The 19,530-nt window shown below is 55.2% G+C and overlaps 3 protein-coding genes and 5 pseudogenes across 3 annotated transcripts, besides 7 other annotated features; 6 read left to right on the top strand and 2 right to left on the bottom strand.

Annotated features, from left to right (window-relative positions):
• Tc00.1047053506329.79 lies at nucleotides 1–745 on the bottom strand (annotated as a pseudogene; the record flags this gene model as incomplete).
• Nucleotides 1–19,530: a sequence feature (areas not merged during assembly with more than two copies in the genome that could not be assigned to a particular haplotype).
• Nucleotides 960–996: a sequence feature (AT_rich).
• On the bottom strand, nucleotides 1,221–1,874 carry Tc00.1047053506329.70 (mucin TcMUCII, putative; the record flags this gene model as incomplete). The annotated part of the gene is made up of 1 exon (XM_804550.1): nucleotides 1,221–1,874. The coding sequence occupies one exon, from the start codon at nucleotides 1,872–1,874 to the stop codon at nucleotides 1,221–1,223; it is 654 nt and encodes a 217-aa protein (XP_809643.1).
• Tc00.1047053506329.65 lies at nucleotides 3,462–3,995 on the top strand (annotated as a pseudogene).
• Nucleotides 4,076–4,117: a sequence feature (AT_rich).
• On the top strand, nucleotides 4,708–5,769 carry Tc00.1047053506329.59 (annotated as a pseudogene).
• On the top strand, nucleotides 9,382–10,089 carry Tc00.1047053506329.50 (mucin TcMUCII, putative; the record flags this gene model as incomplete). The annotated part of the gene is made up of 1 exon (XM_804549.1): nucleotides 9,382–10,089. The coding sequence occupies one exon, from the start codon at nucleotides 9,382–9,384 to the stop codon at nucleotides 10,087–10,089; it is 708 nt and encodes a 235-aa protein (XP_809642.1).
• Nucleotides 9,877–9,929: a microsatellite.
• Nucleotides 10,314–10,349: a sequence feature (AT_rich).
• On the top strand, nucleotides 13,599–14,126 carry Tc00.1047053506329.35 (annotated as a pseudogene).
• Tc00.1047053506329.20 (mucin TcMUCII, putative) lies at nucleotides 17,536–18,243 on the top strand (the record flags this gene model as incomplete). The annotated part of the gene is made up of 1 exon (XM_804548.1): nucleotides 17,536–18,243. One exon carries the CDS (start codon nucleotides 17,536–17,538, stop codon nucleotides 18,241–18,243), a length of 708 nt encoding a protein of 235 aa, XP_809641.1.
• Nucleotides 18,031–18,083: a microsatellite.
• Nucleotides 18,469–18,504: a sequence feature (AT_rich).
• On the top strand, nucleotides 18,708–19,530 carry Tc00.1047053506329.9 (annotated as a pseudogene; the record flags this gene model as incomplete).

The following is a 19,530-nucleotide window of genomic DNA, read 5'->3' as shown; positions in this document are numbered from 1 at the left end:
CTGCTGATGTTTTTGCGGCACACTTGTGTTTTTTTGTTGGTCGCCTCCTCCTTTTCCGCTGGCTTCAGACGATCGAGAAACTTCAGAAGACAAATCAGAGGATACTCCTCCCGGAACGTCAGCGGCACGAACATCACTTGAAGAAGGCAATAAAGCATCCACCTCCGGCTGATTCGCCGGTACTTTCATCGCCTTGGAGTCCTTTAGATCTGAACCAACTAACACTTTTCTCTCGGGCACACTCTTGTTTTCATCGTCCATTAATTCCCGCCGTACGTCTAACTCCTTATTTTTGGTGACGGACGATTCTTCAGGCTGCGGTTGTTCTAATCCCAATTCTGTTCCCCCTCCTGCACCTCCTTTTAAAGATTTCTCTTGATCCCTCAATGCCGAGCCCTGTAAAGTGCCTTGCGTTTCTTGGACCAGCGGTGGTAGCGTTGATCCAACGGAAATAGCTTCGGTGGGGCCATCTTCAGGATCCTTAGCAACCAGCGCATACCGCTGAGGCCTCCAACGACGACGCCCATCCACAACGGCACGCACACCGTCCATCCCCCGACGCACGCATTCCTCCACGGCGGACGCATTCGCCCTGCCTCCTGTCCTTCTGCCGACCTCCTCCGCGCATTCCCTCTGCAGCTGAGCACGCCACCGCAAGAGCTAATACTCACACGTACCGCTATCGCCATAACAGCACGCAGAGGACACACAACAGCAGCACACGGCCAGTCATCATCGCCATCATTCCTCTCTTTTACGTGTGGCCCTCAGCACAAAATAAATCCCATTCAGCGGAGAGAGGAAGCAAAAGATAGACACAGCCGCTACACCACGCACAGCAACAAATGGCAGCACCCCAGCAGCAGCGCACACACCACGAGACAGATGGAATCAGTACGACTGCAGAGCTCGCACACCGCACCGCAAACTACAAGTTTAAAAAGCAATAATTAAAAAGCAATAAAAAACAATAATTAAAAAACAATAATTAAAAAAGAAAAGAAAACAAACCCAGAGCTCCAGTGCGCATGCATATGAGTGTGTCCGCGATGCGTTCAACGTGGCGGATGCGGGGCAAAACGCGGAGCACACAGCACGGCAGCAGAAGCAAATGAAGCAAAACAAGATCATTGTTTTCTCTTATTTATACAGTGGACCACAACACACACGCACAAATCCCCGCGGTTGAGTGCTGGCACGCACAGCCCGCACACACCTCTTCAGCCCACAGCGGTGTACGCCAGCGCGGATGCGGCGAGCAGCAGCGGGGCACACACCCACGCAGAGCTGCTGAGGCTGCCGTCGATTCTGCGAAGACGTGACGGTGCGCGGGTGGTCGACACAGCTGGCGCCTCAGTAGTCGTAGTGCTGGGTGCCTCTGGCGCAGTGGTGGTGGTCGTGGTTGGTGGCTGTGTTGTGGTCGTCGTAGTGGTCTCCTCTGTAGAATCTTCAGACTCCCTATTTGCCTGTTCCTCGGATAGTATCTTGTCACTGGATGACCCTTTCTTACCCTTCTTACCATCTGCCTGTACTGTATTTTTTTCGTCATCTGGATTCGTTTCCGTACTGGTAGATCCTGGTCTCTCTCCGCCATCATCTCCCGGCTTTGCAACGGACCCTGTTGTTGGAGGATCTGAATGACCGGGGTCCGCTGGTCTTCCTGTTGCACGGGGGGGTAGAATAGGGGCACTTACAATAGCCTCAACCGGCTTAGCAGTTGGTGGCTGTGGTGGAGGAAGCGGTATGCCGTCGCCTTGTTCTCCAACAAGATTTCCAGTCTCCTCCAACTCAGTGTCTGCCGCGCACACGGACGGGCAGCAGCAGCACAGGGCAAGCACCAACAGGGCGCACAGCAGACGGCGCGTCATCATCATCGTGAGTGTGGTCGTTCAGTGGTGTGGAGCTGATCTGCACAGTGAGGGACATGGAGAGCAACAGGGGAGACGAGAGGTGCGGCAGACACACACAGAGGGCACACCACATGAGGAGAGGGCAGCAGCCAGGCATGCACCATAAGCCGCACACCACGCACAACACACACTCCAATCCACGGCAGCAGGCACACACACACACAGCCCTGCCGCAACACCAACACACAGATGGAAGAGGGAGAAGCAAACAGGAGCGGCACACAAGGCTCCACCGCATGCACATGCGGCGAGAGCGGTCCGTCGTGTCGGCACCCCTCACGGAGGGTGCGCACACACAAGAAGGTGCAGCGCACACAGCAACACAACAGCAAAGTAACAATACAAAAAGGAGATCCCCGCACACCACGCGGATTGTTGGTCCACGGGAAGTGCAGCCAATATTCATCACAAAGCAGCTTGTTATCTTGTTTTGGTTGTATGCTGCTACAATAACGAGTGAGTAGCGCAAGGGCCGTCCGTACAAAAGTGGCAAGTATTCCGTCGTGCGGGCTGGGGCAGTCCCACACAGTCGCAGTCCCAGATTCCCAACGACGAGGGCATTCCCGCAGTGGATGAGGCGGAGTCTCCCGTGGTCCGTCGGGGATCAGCAGCCCGTGGCGCCCGTGATGAGGCGGTGGCGGAAGAGCCTGGTCCATCTCGAGTACCCGCGTTTGTGCTTCCTGCGTGTGTTGCCTGCTGGCATGCTTGGCAACTTTGGCGGCGACCCGCGCGCGAGGCACCCGTTAGGAAGACGGTGGCACCATTGTGGCATCCGCATGGGAGGCCCCCTCCAACCATTATAACGCCAGGCTGAGCACGTCCGGCATGTGCCCTCATACTGTGGACGGACAAGCGCACTCTGCCGCAGGTTGGGCAGGAGGACGTCAATCCGCCGCTCGCTGGTCGACAAGGAGTTGCGGCGCTCACGTCGGGAAGAGGTTCCGGCGAGGGCAGAGGCGGGCCGGTCACCGCAGTGAGGGAGGGACGGCACCACCGACACAGAGGGTTCCTTGTGATCCGCAGGGCGCGTGCAGGCCTGTCGAAGAGCGGGCAGGAGTCGCATCGCGCCTGTGCGCAGTGCCGCCACTCGGGGACCGATGTCCGGGTCAACACCAGGAATAGAGTCCTCGCCACACCGACAGGCGCCTGCCACGCGGTGTGTGCGCCCTCCTTTTCCTCCTGGGCATCCTTCCATTATAACCTCTTCACTGCAGTGAGGAAGTCCACGTGCCAGGCATTGACGCAGTCCTGCGGGAGGAATCGTGCAATCGTGGCTTGTTTGTCAGCGGCCTCACTGCGTGGAATACCGCAGTGTGATGGGAAAATATAAAATCCACAGGGTGACCTCGCTTCACCAAGGAAAGCAGCATAATCCAAATTTGCTCAGTAACGCGGTCTCGCACGGTCGGTGGGCAACGCGGGGTGCCTCCATTGCCGAGAGGGAGTCCGTTTCCTCCAGCATTCGTGTGGGCGATTGGGATGTTCCCAGACAAGGAGGTATGAGATGTCTAAAAACATTTTCGATCGCAAGGCAGTCTGCCCTATATGTGCATGCGAGGCTGCCAGCAGCTGCGCGGTGAGGCTCCACAGGCAGCGCGGCTCTCCGGGGACTTGAGTGGAAGCGCGGATCCAGACGCGCGCACAGCAAGAGAAGACGATCTATCCACTGCCAACACAGTTTCCAGCGAGTAACAAGACGTTGGGCATGAATAGGAGAATTATGCCTGCGCTGCCGTGGGCATGGGCAGCGGCCCCGATTCACGCAGCAACAGTGATCTAATGCCCTTGGATGGTACAACAGCCACGCCTGAGCCCAGCACAGTCCTAGCAAATGCTGAACGAGTGGTAACGTGTTGGGTGGCGGTGATGCCGCACAGGATTATTTGCGCACAACTTCTGGAAAATCGGAGATCCCATCGGAGTTCAACGCAACAATACCCTTGGACCATGTCATTTTGCTTGAGCACGGGCAGTTCGTTGATTTGTTGGCCATGGCTTTAATTGGCAACATCACCGTGCATGTGTGTGTCTCGGGTGATGTTGCTTTTGATTCTGGGGCTGTGGGGCACTGCAGCACTTTGCTGAGGTGTGAGGGAGGGTGGAATTACGGCTTTTTGTGGAACAATAACTGTGCAGCTTGCCAGCATCACTCAATGAGTTGTGTCAATAATTTAAGTTTTTTTATTTTCTTTTATTTATTTATTTTTGCTGCTTTTGCCCTATTGGAATAATCAGCATCCCTGTGTTTTTCCCCAATGGTTGCTTGTCGTACTTTGTCATGAGTGACGTGTTTCTCCTCTTGTTTCCTTCCGTTGCCCACACGCGGTGCCGGCCTCATTGCTGTGCGTCCCACGGACTGCACGAAAGGAGGATTGGAAGAAAAGACTGGGTGACGCACGAAATGTGAGGAGAGTTGTGTGGGCTCACGGAAAAGCACGATCTTTTTTGATTTTTTACTGCAGGCATTACGTATACAAAAACTAGTGGTCGTTTACTTTGCGCTGCTTGGCACATAAAATAAAGGACGTCCCTGATCGATTTTTTATTTTTTACTTTTTGGGAATTTTACCGGACTCTCAACTCTGCTGTTGTGCCTTTTTTACTGCTTTTTAAACTTTTGGTTTGGGGATCACTGTGCGAGCTCTGCAATTGTACTGATTCCAACTGCCTCATGGTGTTTTCATTGCCATTTGTGACTGTGCGTGATTGCGTGACGTGTCTCTCCTTTTTGCTTTCACTCTTCGTTGATGGGGAGTTAGTTTGTGCTGAAGGCTAAACGCAAGTGACAGGAGTGGTGATGATGATGACTGGCCGTGTGCTGCTGGTGTGTGCCCTCTGCGTGCTGTGGTGCGCTGCCGGCGGTAGATGTGACGAGGAGGTGGTGGAGATTCCTGCCGGTGGTGGTAAAGTTGCTGTGGGGTCGACTTGAACTTCAACGCCAGGATCAGATAGCTTAGATCCAACAAAAGGTTTGCCCAAGGTTAATCAATCAACAGAAAAGTCTGAAGGAAAATCCTTGGAAGGAAAAGAAGTTAAAAATGATCAACTGTTTGTTGCTCCTGGAGTGGAGGGTGAAGATAGAAGCTCTTCAGAGCAATTAGAAGAACGTTTGAAAAATGCTCCAGAACAAGGAAAAACAAAGCCAGAAATACAAAATAAAGAACAGGAAGTAGGGCAACCGCCAAAATCGTAAGGAAATGTACTACAGCAACCGCAGCCACAACCGCAACAGTTACAACCGCTACCGCAGCCGCAGCCACACAATCCTGCCTCAGAAAGGGGTGAAGGTGTTGGCGAGAACAGTAAGGGTGGAGAAGGTCAGTCCTCATTGGGAGTGGAAAGTAGTGGAAACGAGGATCCACACAACCCCATAGAAGAAGACTTATTAAACAGTCCAGGTACAAAATCAGAAAGCAGTGAACCGGTCCAAACGACAGTGCCAAACACAGTATCGCCGGAGCACAAAACCCAAAATGGAATGTTAACTCCGGAACAAAAGACGAATGAAAGCCAAAGCACGGATACATCCACGAAACTACCCGAACAACAAAAGGAAAATAAAGAATATTCTGCCTCTACGGAAGGTACGGCGCAGAGTACATCAACTGGCAGTCAAGAACAAGAAACTGAGCCATCTACAAGCGAAGAACCTTCCCCTTTTGAGGAGGAACACTCCACAGGGACGAAGACATCCGAGGATGCTCGAACTCCGGATGCTGCAGCGACAGAAAAACGCCAAACTGGCGATAATGAAAAGGTTGGCGACAGTGACAGCAGCGCCGCGGTCTCCCACACCACCTCCCCTCTTTTGCCTCTTCTTCTTCTTGTTGCGTGTGCTGCTGCGGTGGTGGCCGCGTGAGAGTGAGTGTGAGAGAGCCATGCACCGCCCGCACACACACTCTTCCTTCTCTCTCTGTGTGTGTGTCTCCTTGCATGGACTCTCGCCCTCACCTCACCCCACGAGGCACACACATAATGTGCCCATTGTATATATGCATGCACACCCATGCAGGCCCGTTGGTGCTCTCTTTTGCACGACACGCACCGCTGCCGTCCTGCCTGGCTGCATGGGCGGAGCACCGTAACTGTTTCTGTTTTGTTTTTATTGCATTGAGTGGGCGACCTCTCTCTCTCTCCCTCTGTGTGTGTGTTTTGCTTTACGGGAGCAATGAGAGTGTGTGTGCGCTGGTCGTCCCACGCTTCGGCTTCTTGTTTTGTTTTACGTGTGGTTTGGTTGAGTGCACCCATTTCATTGCCCTTTTTATTCGATTTGTGGCTTGCTTTGATGGTGGACGCCTAAATTGTCTTTTTGTGTATTATTATACTTTTCCTTTATTGTTGAGAGAGTGTCAGCCTCTTGTATTCTTGTAGCGCCACTGAGTTTTTTTTTTCTTTTACATACGCCATGCGTCATTTGATTCACTTTACTCTGCGGCCTGCATTGCTTTTGGTTCTGCTTGTGATGATGTTTGTGCTGTGACTTGTCGGCGGGTGTCTTGCTGTCAGTCTGACTTATCCTTCGTTTCTTGACGATTTGTTGCGTACGACGGTGCGTGGGCGTCTCTGGTGATAGTGAGGGCCGCATGTCTCAGAGCGCAGGATGCGTCGCGGGTGTGCGGCGTCGTTTGGAAGTACCGATGGGTGACCATCCGCATCCAGGCGTCATCAACGGACTGTGAGGGCAGCAGGAGGCACTGCGGCTTCTTTTGGCTTTGCACAAAGAGTTTATTGGACGGTGCGTTTGTTTTCAATCTTTGCAGCTTTTGTGGGGAAGGTGGGAGGCTAAGGGCATTAGGACTGAATTCATTTGGGTGACTGCGTTCCGTTGAGTTGCGGCCAGTCGTGGCACTCTTTTGGGGTTTGGCTGCTCGTCTCTTTTTTTTTACTTCCCACCGCAGCAGGTGGAGGCCACTGATCCGAGGGACATTTGTTTGACTGCGTGTGAGCCGCTGACGTGCGTGGTGCGTGGACTATGTGATTGTGTGGGGAGGTGCATGGAGTGACGAATACTTCTGTTTGGCGTATCGCGGTGTGTCGGAATGATGTTTGGATGACACGTGAGGGGTGTTGTTTGTGATTTGTGCCTTCTCTGGTGGAGCCGACATGTGTGCGGGATTGTGGCATTGTTGGCTGACAGCTCCACGTCAATTTTCGGCATTCCTGGATGTGCTGAGGAATGACGGCTGGCGACCAGCGTGTTGGTGCTGCCGGTGAGAATAAGTGCATCGGGAATAGGCCGTTTTCTCTTTTCCGTGCTGGAGCCGATGAACTGGCACGAGGGCACCGGCTGCGGGCTGCCTGCCAGCACGTGTGAGCAGCGGATGCACGCACACACCGACGTTCGTCGCAAGAGCTTGTGCGATCACAGTGGCTTTTGTGGCGTGCTTTTGTGGACGTCATTCCGTCGAAGAATGTGTGAAGCAAACGGCTGACTGCACACGAGGAAAATAAGTGCGTGCACTGAGCCGTGCTTCAGCGTCGATGGCAGAGCGGCATGAAGCCCGTGCTGGCAACTGAGATCTTTGCGTCGCGAGAGATGTCGGTGTTGATTTTGGATCGTCGAGGGTGAAGTGATTTTGCTGCTGCCCGTGTGTGTGGCCACTCCGGCGGAGGGCAGACACAAAAGGGAGGGATGCAGGCGCTGCGTGTGTGTGCAGGTGCCATGCAACAACGTCACAACAAACATGCCGCGACTCGGTGACCCTCACATTGTTGTGGTCCTCACGAACAGCCCAGGCACGGCCCACACCGACGCACTTAGTGGACGGAGTGAGGCATCTTTCGAGGCGCAGCAGGGAGCAGGATGTGTTGACGCAGCCACGACGTGCATGGAGTGTCACGATGGCACAGTGAGCTGTGGCTGGTGGAATAATTACTTCTCGGAGGCAACAGAGAGAGAGAGAGAGCTGCTGCTGCTGCTGGCGTCGTTGCTGCCTTTTGTGGCCTCCCATGCCGATTATTGTCTGTCCGCTGATCATGGGTGGCATGCCTCCACTAGTGACGTCGTCTGCAGGCATTTCACAGCACCAGTGAAACACACATCACGTCGCATGCTTTGGCTGTGGATGTGGTGTCGTAAGTGCAGCCGGCATTATTTTGCCCGACTCCTTTTCACTGCTTTGCGACAAATGGATGCGTCGCCGCCCGAGTCATTCACTGCAGCTCCGTGTGTTGTACTGCCAGCACAATACTCTCCTGTTGTCTGACGCCTGGCTGACAGTCAAGCACCACTGCGTTGGGACATGCAGGGATGTGGAGTGCCGCTCACGGTGTTGGGCACCGCTGTTTGGATGCGGCGGCCACACGAGCGGATGTATTGTGGCACAATCAAATGCGTGAAATACGCGGAATCACAGCGGCTGCAATAATATCAACGGTGTGGCACCACGGAGTATGTGAGGGGGTGATGCATTATGAATCACGGTGGGCGGCATGCGAGGGAAGTGCACCGCGATGGAGCGTCATCCCGCCCTCAGCCTGCAGGGGAATGTACGCCCACAAAATATATGGTCGAGGCACCACCAAACACGCATGCCCTTCCATGCAGCAATAAATAGGAGCGAAGGTGCGTTCTGGTGCGTGGGGGTCCACTCACATATTTTTATTTCTACCGCAATAAACGGTGAGGAATCAGGTGCCACAGCAACGAAAGGAAACACAAACATCTATTGCAGCACTTTACCAGCGAAAGGCAGGAACAACACACACCGAATTATTGGCTGCACCAACACAAGAAAAATTCACAAGTGGGAAAATAAATAATTGTGCACCTTGCTGAAATCCCCAACACACGACCCAGGCATGAAGGTTTGCACACACACACACAAAAAAACCCAAACGAACAAAAAATGTGCACACATCCGCCAACATCCAAACAGAAACACAAATAAATGATTGCTTGCATTATTCCTTTCCTTGTGCTTATATTTACGTTTGCGGCTGCAGCTGCGGTGGTGGCCGCGCTTGCATGAAGTGGTATGCGATGAATGTGGACGAAGGCCCACGGCAACCGAACTGTTTTTGTGGTGAATATTGGTTGCACTTCCCGTGGACCAACAATCCGCGTGGTGTGCGGGGATCTCCTTTTTGTATTGTTACTTTGCTTTTGTGTTGCTGTGTGCGCTGCACCTTCTTGTGTGTGTGTGCGCACCCTCCGTGAGGGGTGCCGACACGACGGACCGCTCTCGCCGCATGTGCATGCGGTGGAGCCTTGTGTGCCGCTCCTGTTTGCTTCTCCCTCTTCCATCTGTGTGTTGGTGTTGCGGCAGGGCTGTGTGTGTGTGTGCCTGCTGCCGTGGATTGGAGTGTGTGTTGTGCGTGGTGTGCGGCGTATGGTGCATGCCTGGCTGCTGCCCTCTCCTCATGTGGTGTGCCCTCTGTGTGTGTCTGCCGCACCTCTCGTCTCCCCTGTTGCTCTCCATGTCCCTCACTGTGCAGATCAGCTCCACACCACTGAACGACCACACTCACGATGATGATGACGTGCCGTCTGCTGTGCGCCCTGTTGGTGCTCGCCCTGTGCTGCTGCTGCCCGTCCGTGTGCGTTGCAGATGTTCAGCCTGAACCTGATGTTAAAGGCGATACAAAAGACCCCTATTCGGTTACTCAGTCACAGGGAACAGGTGTTTCAGGGGCAACAAATACTTCCACGACGTCAAGTTCAGCAGCTGCGGCCGTTGCATCATCGGGAAAAAGTGGAAAGTCCGATGCGAAAGGGGCTCCAGGTGCGGAAAAAGCTCCGCCAGGAAATCCAAGTGGGGCGACCGCTCTGGCAGGAAGTTCAGGTTCAACAAGTCCGGTGTCTATTACAAAAGAGAGTTCAGGTGGGTCCGGCAGTTCAGGGAGTCCAGTTCTGGTGGCCGATACGGTACAGAAAAATGGCGAAAACGATACGAGAGAGTCAAAAAGTGGCAATAATCTATCCACAGACCATGTGAATACGAATGCCGACGATTCGGCCAAGAAGACCACGGCGGCTACTACCACTACTACGACAACCACGACGACCACCACTACAACACAGGCACCAAGTACTACGACTACTGAGGCGCCAGCTGTGTCGACCACCCGCGCACCGTCACGTCTTCGCGAAATCGACGGCAGCCTCAGCAGCTCTGCGTGGGTGTGTGCCCCGCTGCTGCTCGCCGCATCCGCGCTGGCGTACACCGCTCTGGGCTGAAGAGGTGTGTGCGGGCTGTGCGTGCCAGCACTCAACCGCGGGGATTTGTGCGCGTGTGTTGTGGTTCACTGTATAAATAAGAGGAAATAATGATCTTGTTTTGCTTCATTTGCTTCTGCTGCCTTGCTGTGTGCTCCGCGTTGTGCCCCGCATCCGCCACGTTGAACGCATCGCGGACGCACTCATAAGCATGCGCACTGGAGCCCTGGGTTTGTTTTCTTTTCTTTTTTAATTATTGTTTTTAATTATTGTTTTTTATTGCTTTTTAAACTTGTGGTTTGCGGTGCGGTGTGCGAGCTCTGCAGTCGTACTGATTCCATCTGTCTCGTGGTGTGTGCGCTGCTGCTGGGGTGCTGCCATTTGTTGCTGTGCGTGGTGTAGCGGCCGTGTCTCTCTTTGTTTTTCTCGTGCTATCGCAGGTTGGCTCCGCAGCGTTAGGCGACTCCACTGTTTGTGATGATGACTGGCCGTGTGCTCTGCGTCCTGTTGGCCCCTGCAGTGATGCGCAGCTGCTCGTGCGTGTGAGTGAGGGCTGCTGCGACGGGGTGCGTGTGCTGCCCGCGGGTGATGGCGCGGTGACTGCTGGGCACGCGCGGGGTGTGATGGCTGCGGAAGGTGGACCCGTGGCCGGTGGCTCTGGACGAAGGGGGAATGTGAACTCTGAGGGCAATAGCAATCAGGAAGACGAGGAGGGTGGAGGAAACACCGCGGGTGAGGACCCCAATCCCACCTCGGCAGGAGCACTCACTGCTCCGACGAGGCAGGGCCAATCCAGCAGCGACCCACTGCAAAGTGGCACTTGCAATCCGTCCGGCGCTGGCAGCGCGTCTGCTGCTCGGATGCGTGCAAGTGGACCGGAGTCTTTGGGCGGAGGGCAATCTGCAGGCACAACATCCCCACGCTCCGACGCGTCTCAGCAGGCAGCGTGTGGAGTGCATGCTGGTGGCGGGAGGACCTCCCAGGGCAGTCCGGCTTCGGAACAAACCGTCACGGGACAGTCACAGGTGCCAGGGACGGCGAAGGAAGCACCGCAGGGCGATGAAGGAGGAGAACCCGGAGCGCAACACGAAGCCGACCAAACCACAAAAATGACTGTGGTGACATCCTGCGCAAAAACAGCGGTGGAAGAGGAGAGCCGCCAGCGGGATCGCAAGATGCACCACGTCTCTATAGTGGCGGGAATGCTCATTATTATTATTTTTCCCTGCTCTTACCGACATGTCTAGCCACAAGATGTCACCAGGGTGCCGAGGAGGTGGTCGAGGAGCGACATGAGTTTCCTGCTATGAGGCAGCTGCCATTGGAAGAAGCTTTCGGTGCCAAGGTCCTTCTCGATGCCCAGCCGTTGGCGCACAGCCAGAGCGTCTGTACATTCCGGAAGCAGTTGGTGCAGTGTTTTCTGCGGGCTGATTGTTTTGCTTGTGGAGGCTGGCTGATCCTGTGGCAGCAGAGATCGCCTCCTGGCACTGCTGTTTCGATGCCGTGTGGCGTCTGGGTTTTGTGCGCGGCGACTTCTGTGCTGTGCGGTGCCTTTTTTTGTGTGGGGAGGACCGTGTCGCAGCAATCGCGGTGGAGGTCGGGAAGCGGTGGAGGGCGTTCCGGATGAAAGCACCGACAGTGACCGATGTGGTTCGTGTGTCCCACCACTGTGGCGTCACAGTGCGGGCATTTCCTCTTCCGACGCTGTGTGGAGGGCCGTCTCTCCACAGGCGGTGCGTCGGCCTCCCTTGTCGTCGGGGGAACAGCCTCCGTCCCGGTGCGGTGGGATCGTCGTTGGAGCGCATGAAAGCGGTGTGTTCCGGTGAGATGTTGCAGAAACGGCGTTGGTTCGTGCAGTCTCTCACAGTCCAGTACAGGCGACCCCAGAGCTCGGATTCCCCGCACCCTTCCCGTGCAGTGTGTTTCTGTTCTTGTTGGTCGAGGGCCTCCTGAGTGATTAGGTGCTTGCCGCCTGGATCTGATGGCCTGGCGCTGCGAAGCAAGTAGTGGTGGGTGTCCTGATGCATGGTACTACGCCACTTGTTGGTGAGCTGGGTGTTAATGCATGACAGCAGGTCCGTGTGCCACATGGGTGCTATTCCATGCTCTGTGTGTTGCCCGGTTGCCGTGTTCTGCGTCGCATGCTGATCTGCAGGCTCGTTAGCGTGTACTCCGCGATGTTCGTAGCAAAACTGCAGCTGCACGGACCAGCCAGCACGCGTCAGTGTCAAGAGACGCTGCCAGATCTGATCCCCCGTCCAGTCTGTATGACTGAGCGGGCCCTTGGTGATGGCGGCTAGAAGGGAATGACTGTCTGTAACCACAAGCAGGGTTTTTGCATGTGCTGGATACGATGGATACTCAGCCTTTCCATGGCCGGGAGCAGTGCACGGGACTCCGTCGTGCGGCTGCATGGGCGTGTGCCGCCGTTGGTACTAACCTTCTGTATTATTTCCGAGGAATGCGGGGATGAGAGCAGTATGCCAATCCCGGCTGACTTGGGAATGTCGACACCGCCATCCGTTGCGAGTATCCACGGTCCCCAGCGATGATGTTGCACCTTATCGCGGTGCTGGGCTCTGGTTGCGTATAGGAACTTCGCAGCAGGGCGTTGCTGCGAGCACGACGGAGACCAAGGTGACTTCACTCCCGAGAAGGTTCCACGCCATGCCCGGTGTGGGGAGGTGAGGCGGTCTGCCTGCAGACTGTCGGTCAGAACTGCACGACCGTTTCGCAGCGGTCACTCCGTTGATATCGCCCGTGGCGGTGTCGTTCACAAGAACCCTGGCACCGAGGAGGATGGCTACATCAATGTTTGGCGGCTCAACATTGCAGGCCTCTCGTCCGTGAAAATATTGCATTTGCTGCGCGATTGGAGCAGTGTCCACCTGACACCGTTCTTCTGCAGGAAATAAGTAACCGTGGTGGCGTGGCGACGAAATTATGTGGCCATAATGACTACCTTCAGGCCTCACTGGGCGCGGTGGTGGCGTTGCCGTTCTGGTGCGCCACTCTCTACCGTGCGAGCGCCTGTCGCTCCCTGGCACTGACCTCCTGGAGACCATTGCTGTCCGTGTATTTCCGCCGGGCTGTTGCAGCATTTGCGTGGCGAATCTCTACAACCCTCCCACAACAATTGGTCAATAATCCGCATTTATCAATATCGTTTGCCGCTTTTGCCCGAAGAGATTATCGCGGGTGACCTGAATTTGCATCGTGAACTCTGGGACAGTCATATGTACCATCAAGGACTGGAGGCGATGATTTCGCCGCTGTTCTAATCGATATGGATTTTGGGCTGGCAAATTACCCGACACAGGCAACACGGATCACACATCGTAATGCCTCGTCCCCTGACGTGACTGCGTATTGCGCCCTACGCATCTCCCACTGGACATTCGCCCCTTACATGGACTCGGACCACTGCTGAATATCTTACTTGGTAGAGATGGACGATGGCACTCCACGACTAGCAAACACGCTGCCTTGACGGAAGAAAGCCACCTTTGCCCTGCGTAAAGCGGATTGGCATGCTTTTACATCGTTGTGTGAAACCCTCCTTTCCACCGCGTCCACATGGTTGGATCCTCGCGGAGGCATCTTACGAGCAGCTGAGCGCCATATCCCGCGCGGCAGCCGTGACAGCTCCAAAAAGACATGGACACACGAAATGGAACAGGCCGAGTCCGCCGCCGAGGCAGCACACGAAGCACACACATTGCCTCGCCTGGAGACAGCCTACTTTGAGCCGAATGTACCCGAAAAAGGAAGAGCGAAATCAAGCCTTACGCCGTTGCTCCGCTGTGCTTCTGGAAGCCCGCGCGAAAAGACTTGGAGCCTCACCCAGCCCGAGGTGGCGATATCTTCACGGCGTGGTGGCGCCGCACCCTCATCCTCTGGAATCGGTTGTGCTCCGCACTGAACTTGGCCGCGTATGCGCCCTGCCTCGGCAACAGGCAAATCTGCCTGTCCGTCATTTTGTGCGGTTTCACGTGCCGTACCGCCTTATACTGCTGCTGCTGCTTGCTGCATTCCTTTGGTTCCTGGTGGCTGGGAAATGGATCGGCCTTTCCCGCCGTATGAACTTGACGTGGCCATCCGTGACTCTTTGCTTGGCTCAGCCCCTGGCCCCGACAACATGTTGAATGAATTCCTGCACCGTCTCGGGCCCGTTGCGCATGGCACACTTAGAACGATGATCCACAATTCCTTCGCAAACGGCAGCCTGCCTGGCTCCTGGAAAATGGGAGACGCTATTCCTATCCCCAAGCCTGGGAAGGATCCATGCCGCCCAGAGAGCTACAGACCTATCACGCTGCCCTCTGTTTTACTAAAGTTAGCCGAAGGAATGACTCACCGCCGTCTGTCAGCGTTATTGCCGCACCACCCACGTCAATTTCGGATTTGCAACTCCGCGTTCTACGTCGGACGTGGTGGCACTTGTTATCGACAAATTACTCGTGGACTGAATGAGTTTGGCATTGTGGAGCATGAGCGCCCTGGAGACGACGCCCCCACACGACGCCCTCGTCGCCATCGCTCGTGGTCTCGATTGATTTTCCGACTGCGTTCGACACCACTGACCATGGGAATTTATTCCGCATGCTTGACAGACTTCCGCGCCTTGGCCTCGAACCAAACGCTGGCTGCACAACTACCTGCGGGGCCGCTATGTTGGGGTATGCACTCGTGAACAGCACTCCCGGAAACAACTCGCCTCAGCTGGAGCACCGCAAGGCGGCGTCCCGGGACCCCAACTCTTCCTCTGCTGTGTGGATGATCTGCTGCGCCGCCTGGGCAGCATCTATTCTGCCTCCGCATTCATGTAAGCTGGCGAACACACACTTGTTGCCTTGTGTGCAGACATCCATGCCTGTGCTGCGGCAATGCGACCGCTCTTGTCTCTTGTGGCCACATGGGCTGCCGAGCATAGCCTAAAAATCAACGTCGCTAAGAGCGAAGCTGCTCTATTCCACATCTCTTCACACACACACGGTCTGACGAGGACATGGTCGATCTCCATCTTGTTAGCGGGAACCTGCGTATTCAGTCACGCCCAGTGCGCTTGCTGGGCAACACGATTGATCAACTTCTTAATTGTGTTACGCATGCTTCCACCGCTGCAAAGAGGACCATGCCACGCCGCCATCAGCTGCGTCTGGTCGCAGAGGCGGACGCGTCCCATCACACCATGCGATCCTTTTTGATTGGATACGTTCATAGTGTGCTATTTCATAATGGCGAGGCAATTGTCCCTTGACTCGCCCCCACACATCTCCACAATATGGAAGTACGGTACCGCGACGGTAGCAAAACATTCTTTGCCTGAGCGCCTCTACGGAAGACACATCCGTCTATTTGGAGGCCAATATTCTTCCGCTCCGTAAGATACTCTGGCGTCGTGCATTCACACAATACGAACGCTATATACGCCTCCATGATCACGAGGATTTGCGTTCCCTTATCTACTCGCAACCTATGCCTTCGTCCATGCATGGGAAAGCGGCGACATCAATCCGTTTCCGAGAGATGCTGTTATTAATGGATTGCTACGCGTCTGTGACATTATTGGGACACCCCACAACCACATTCGCGCGCCTCTTGCCCAACATCGAATTTTCCCTGGGACACTGTGAGCTGCAACAACGTGAGATTTTATCAGCCACTGTTTGCCGAAGACGCCTCTGACGATGTCAGGCGCACGGCTTTTTATTCTACTCACTCCTCTTTGGGGGATTGTGATTTTGAATTGTGGACGGACGGTCCTTCGTCTCTCGCTGCACTCGCGTCTGGATCCGCTGCGCTGTTATATGACTCCACCACGACAAATGATCTCCCTGTGGAGGTACATTGTGCAGCAGCTGGCAGCCTCGCATGCTCATATGGGGCAGGCTGCCTTGCGATCGAAAATGTTTTTAGACATCTCATACCTCCTTGTCCGGGAACATCCCAATCGCCCACACGAATGCTGGAGGAAACGGACTCCCTCTCGGCAATGGAGGCACCCCGCCTTGGACTGCTGGCGGTGCACGACGACGTCACTGAGTAAATTTGGATTATGCTGCTTTCCTTGGTGAGGCGAGGTCACCCTGTGGATTTTATATTTTCCCCTCACACTGCGGTATTCCACGCAGTGAGGCCGCTGACAAACAAGCCACGATGGCACGATTCCTCTCGCAGGACTGCGTCAATGCCTGGCACGTGGACTTCCTCACTGCAGTGAAGAGGTTATAATGGAAGGATGCCCAGGAGGAAAAGGAAGGCGCGCACACCGCGTGACAGGCGCCTGTCGGTGTGGCGAGGACTCTATTCCTGGTGTTGACCCGGACATCGGTCCCCGAGTGGCGGCACTGCGCACAGGCGCGATGCGACTCCTGCCCACTCTTCGACAGGCCTGCACGCGCCCTGCGGATCACAAGGAACCCTCTGTGTCGGTGGTGCCGTCCCTCCCTCACTGCGGTGACCGGCCCGCCTCTGCCTCCGCCGGAACCTCTTCCCGACGTGAGCACCGCAACTCCTTGTCGACCAGCGAGCGGCGGATTGACGTCCTCCTGCCCAACCTGCGGCAGAGTGCGCTTGTCCGTCCACAGTATGAGGGCACATGCCGGACGTGCTCAGCCTGGCGTTATAATAGTTTGCGAGGGCCTCCCATGCGGATGCCGCAATGGCGCCACCGTCTTCCTAACAGGTGCCTCGCGCGCAGGTCGCCACCGAAGTTGCCAAGCATGCCGGCAGGCAAGACACGCAGGAAGCACAAACGCGGGTACTCGAGATGGACCAGGCTCTTCCGCCACCGCCTCATCACGGACGCCACGGGCTGCTGATCCCCGACGGACCACGGGAGACTCCGCCTCATCCACTGCGGGAATGCCCTCGTCGTTGGGAACTGGGACTGCGACTGTGTGGGACTGCCCCAGCCCGCACGACGGAATACTTGCCACTTTTGTACGGACGGCCCTTGCGCTACTCACTCGTTATTGTAGCAGCATACAACCAAAACAAGATAATAAGCTGCTTTGTGATGAATATTGTCTGCACTTCCCGTGGACCAACAGTCCGCCTGGTGTGCGGGGATCTTCTTTTTTATTGTTACTTTGCTGTTGTGTTGCTGTGTGCGCTGCACCTTCTTGTGTGTGTGCGCACCCTCCGTGAGGGGTGCCGACACGACGGACCGCTCTCGCCGTATGTGCATGCGGTGGAGCCTTTTGTGCCGCTCCCGTTTGCTTCTCCCTCTTCCATCTGTGTGTTGTTGCTGCGGCAGGGCTGTGTGTGTGTGTGCCCGTTTGCCGAGGATTGGTGTGTGTGTGTTGTGCGTGGTGTGCGGCGTACGGTGCATGCCTGGCTGCTGCCCTCTCCTCATGTGGTGTGCCCTCTGCGTGTGTCTGCTGCACCTCTCGTCTCCCCTGTTGCTCTCCATGTCCCTCACTGTGCAGATCAGCTCCACACCACTGAACGACCACATTCACGATGATGATGACGTGCCGTCTGCTGTGCGCCCTGTTGGTGCTTGCCCTGTGCTGCTGCTGCCCGTCCGTGTGCGTTGCAGATGTTCAGCCTGAACCTGATGTTAAAGGCGATACAAAAGACCCCTATTCGGTTACTCAGTCACAGGGAACAGGTGTTTCAGGGGCAACAAATACTTCCACGACGTCAAGTTCAGCAGCTGCGGCCGTTGCATCATCGGGAAAAAGTGGAAAGTCCGATGCGAAAGGGGCTCCAGGTGCGGAAAAAGCTCTGCCAGGAAATCCAAGTGGGGCGACCGCTCTTGCAGGAAGTTCAGGTTCAACAAGTCCGGTGTCTATTACAAAAGAGAGTTCAGGTGGGTCCGGCAGTTCAGGGAGTCCAGTTCTGGTGGCCGATACGGTACAGAAAAATGGCGAAAACGATACGAGAGAGTCAAAAAGTGGCAATAATCCATCCACAGACCATGTGAATACGAATGCCGACGATTCGGCCAAGAAGACCACGGCGGCTACTACCACTACTACGACAACCACGACGACCACCACTACAACACAGGCACCAAGTACTACGACTACTGAGGCGCCAGCTGTGTCGACCACCCGCGCACCGTCACGTCTTCGCGAAATCGACGGCAGCCTCAGCAGCTCTGCGTGGGTGTGTGCCCCGCTGCTGCTCGCCGCATCCGCGCTGGCGTACACCACTGTGGGCTGAAGAGGTGTGTGCGGGCTGTGCGTGCCAGCACTCAACCGCGGGGATTTGTGCGTGTGTGTTGTGGTTCACTGTATAAAATAAGAGGAAATAATGATCTTGTTTTGCTTCATTTGCTTCTGCTGCCTTGCTGTGTGCTCCGCGTTGTGCCCCGCATCCGCCACGTTGAACGCATCGCGGACGCACTCATAAGCATGCGCACTGGAGCCCTGGGTTTGTTTTCTTTTCTTTTTTAATTATTGTTTTTAATTATTGTTTTTTATTGCTTTTTAAACTTGTGGTTTGCGGTGCGGTGTGCGAGTTCTGCAATCGTACTGATTCCATCTGTCTCGTGGTGTGTGCGCTGCTGCTGGGGTGCTGCCATTTGTTGCTGTGCGTGGTGTGGCGGCCGTGTCTATCTTTTGCTTCCTCTCTCCGCTGAATGGGATTTATTTTGTGCTGAGGGCCACACGTAAAAGAGAGGAATGATGGCGATGATGACTGGCCGTGTGCTGCTGTTGTGTGCCCTCTGCGTGCTGTGGTGGCGATAGCGGTACGTGTGAGTATTAGCTCTTGCGGTGGCGTGCTCAGCTGCAGAGGGAATGCGCGGAGGAGGTCGGCAGAAGGACAGGAGGCAGGGCGAATGCGTCCGCCGTGGAGGAATGCGTGCGTCGGGGGATGGACGGTGTGCGTGCCGTTGTGGATGGGCGTCGTCGTTGGAGGCCTCAGCGGTATGCGCTGGTTGCTAAGGATCCTGAAGATGGCCCCACCGAAGCTATTTCCGTTGGATCAACGCTACCACCGCTGGTCCAAGAAACGCAAGGCACTTTACAGGGCTCGGCATTGAGGGATCAAGAGAAATCTTTAAAAGGAGGTGCAGGAGGGGGAACAGAATTGGGATTAGAACAACCGCAGCCTGAAGAATCGTCCGTCACCAAAAATAAGGAGTTAGACGTACGGCGGGAATTAATGGACGATGAAAACAAGAGTGTGCCCGAGAGAAAAGTGTTAGTTGGTTCAGATCTAAAGGACTCCAAGGCGATGAAAGTACCGGCGAATCAGCCGGAGGTGGATGCTTTATTGCCTTCTTCAAGTGATGTTCGTGCCGCTGACGTTCCGGGAGGAGTATCCTCTGATTTGTCTTCTGAAGTTTCTCGATCGTCTGAAGCCAGCGGAAAAGGAGGAGGCGACCAACAAAAAAACACAAGTGTGGCCGCAAAAACATCAGCAGCAGCTCCATCACCAAAGGAATCATTTCACACCGCATCGTCACCAGCAAAGGAGGACACAGAAAGCACGCAGCCAGCCGAC

Source organism: Trypanosoma cruzi (genome assembly GCF_000209065.1).
Source record: "Trypanosoma cruzi strain CL Brener chromosome Unknown tcruzi_1047053506329, whole genome shotgun sequence".
NCBI classification, from domain to species: Eukaryota; Euglenozoa; class Kinetoplastea; order Trypanosomatida; family Trypanosomatidae; genus Trypanosoma; species Trypanosoma cruzi.
Note: the sequence above shows the minus strand (reverse complement) of the source record. Positions and strands in the feature narration are given on the sequence as shown.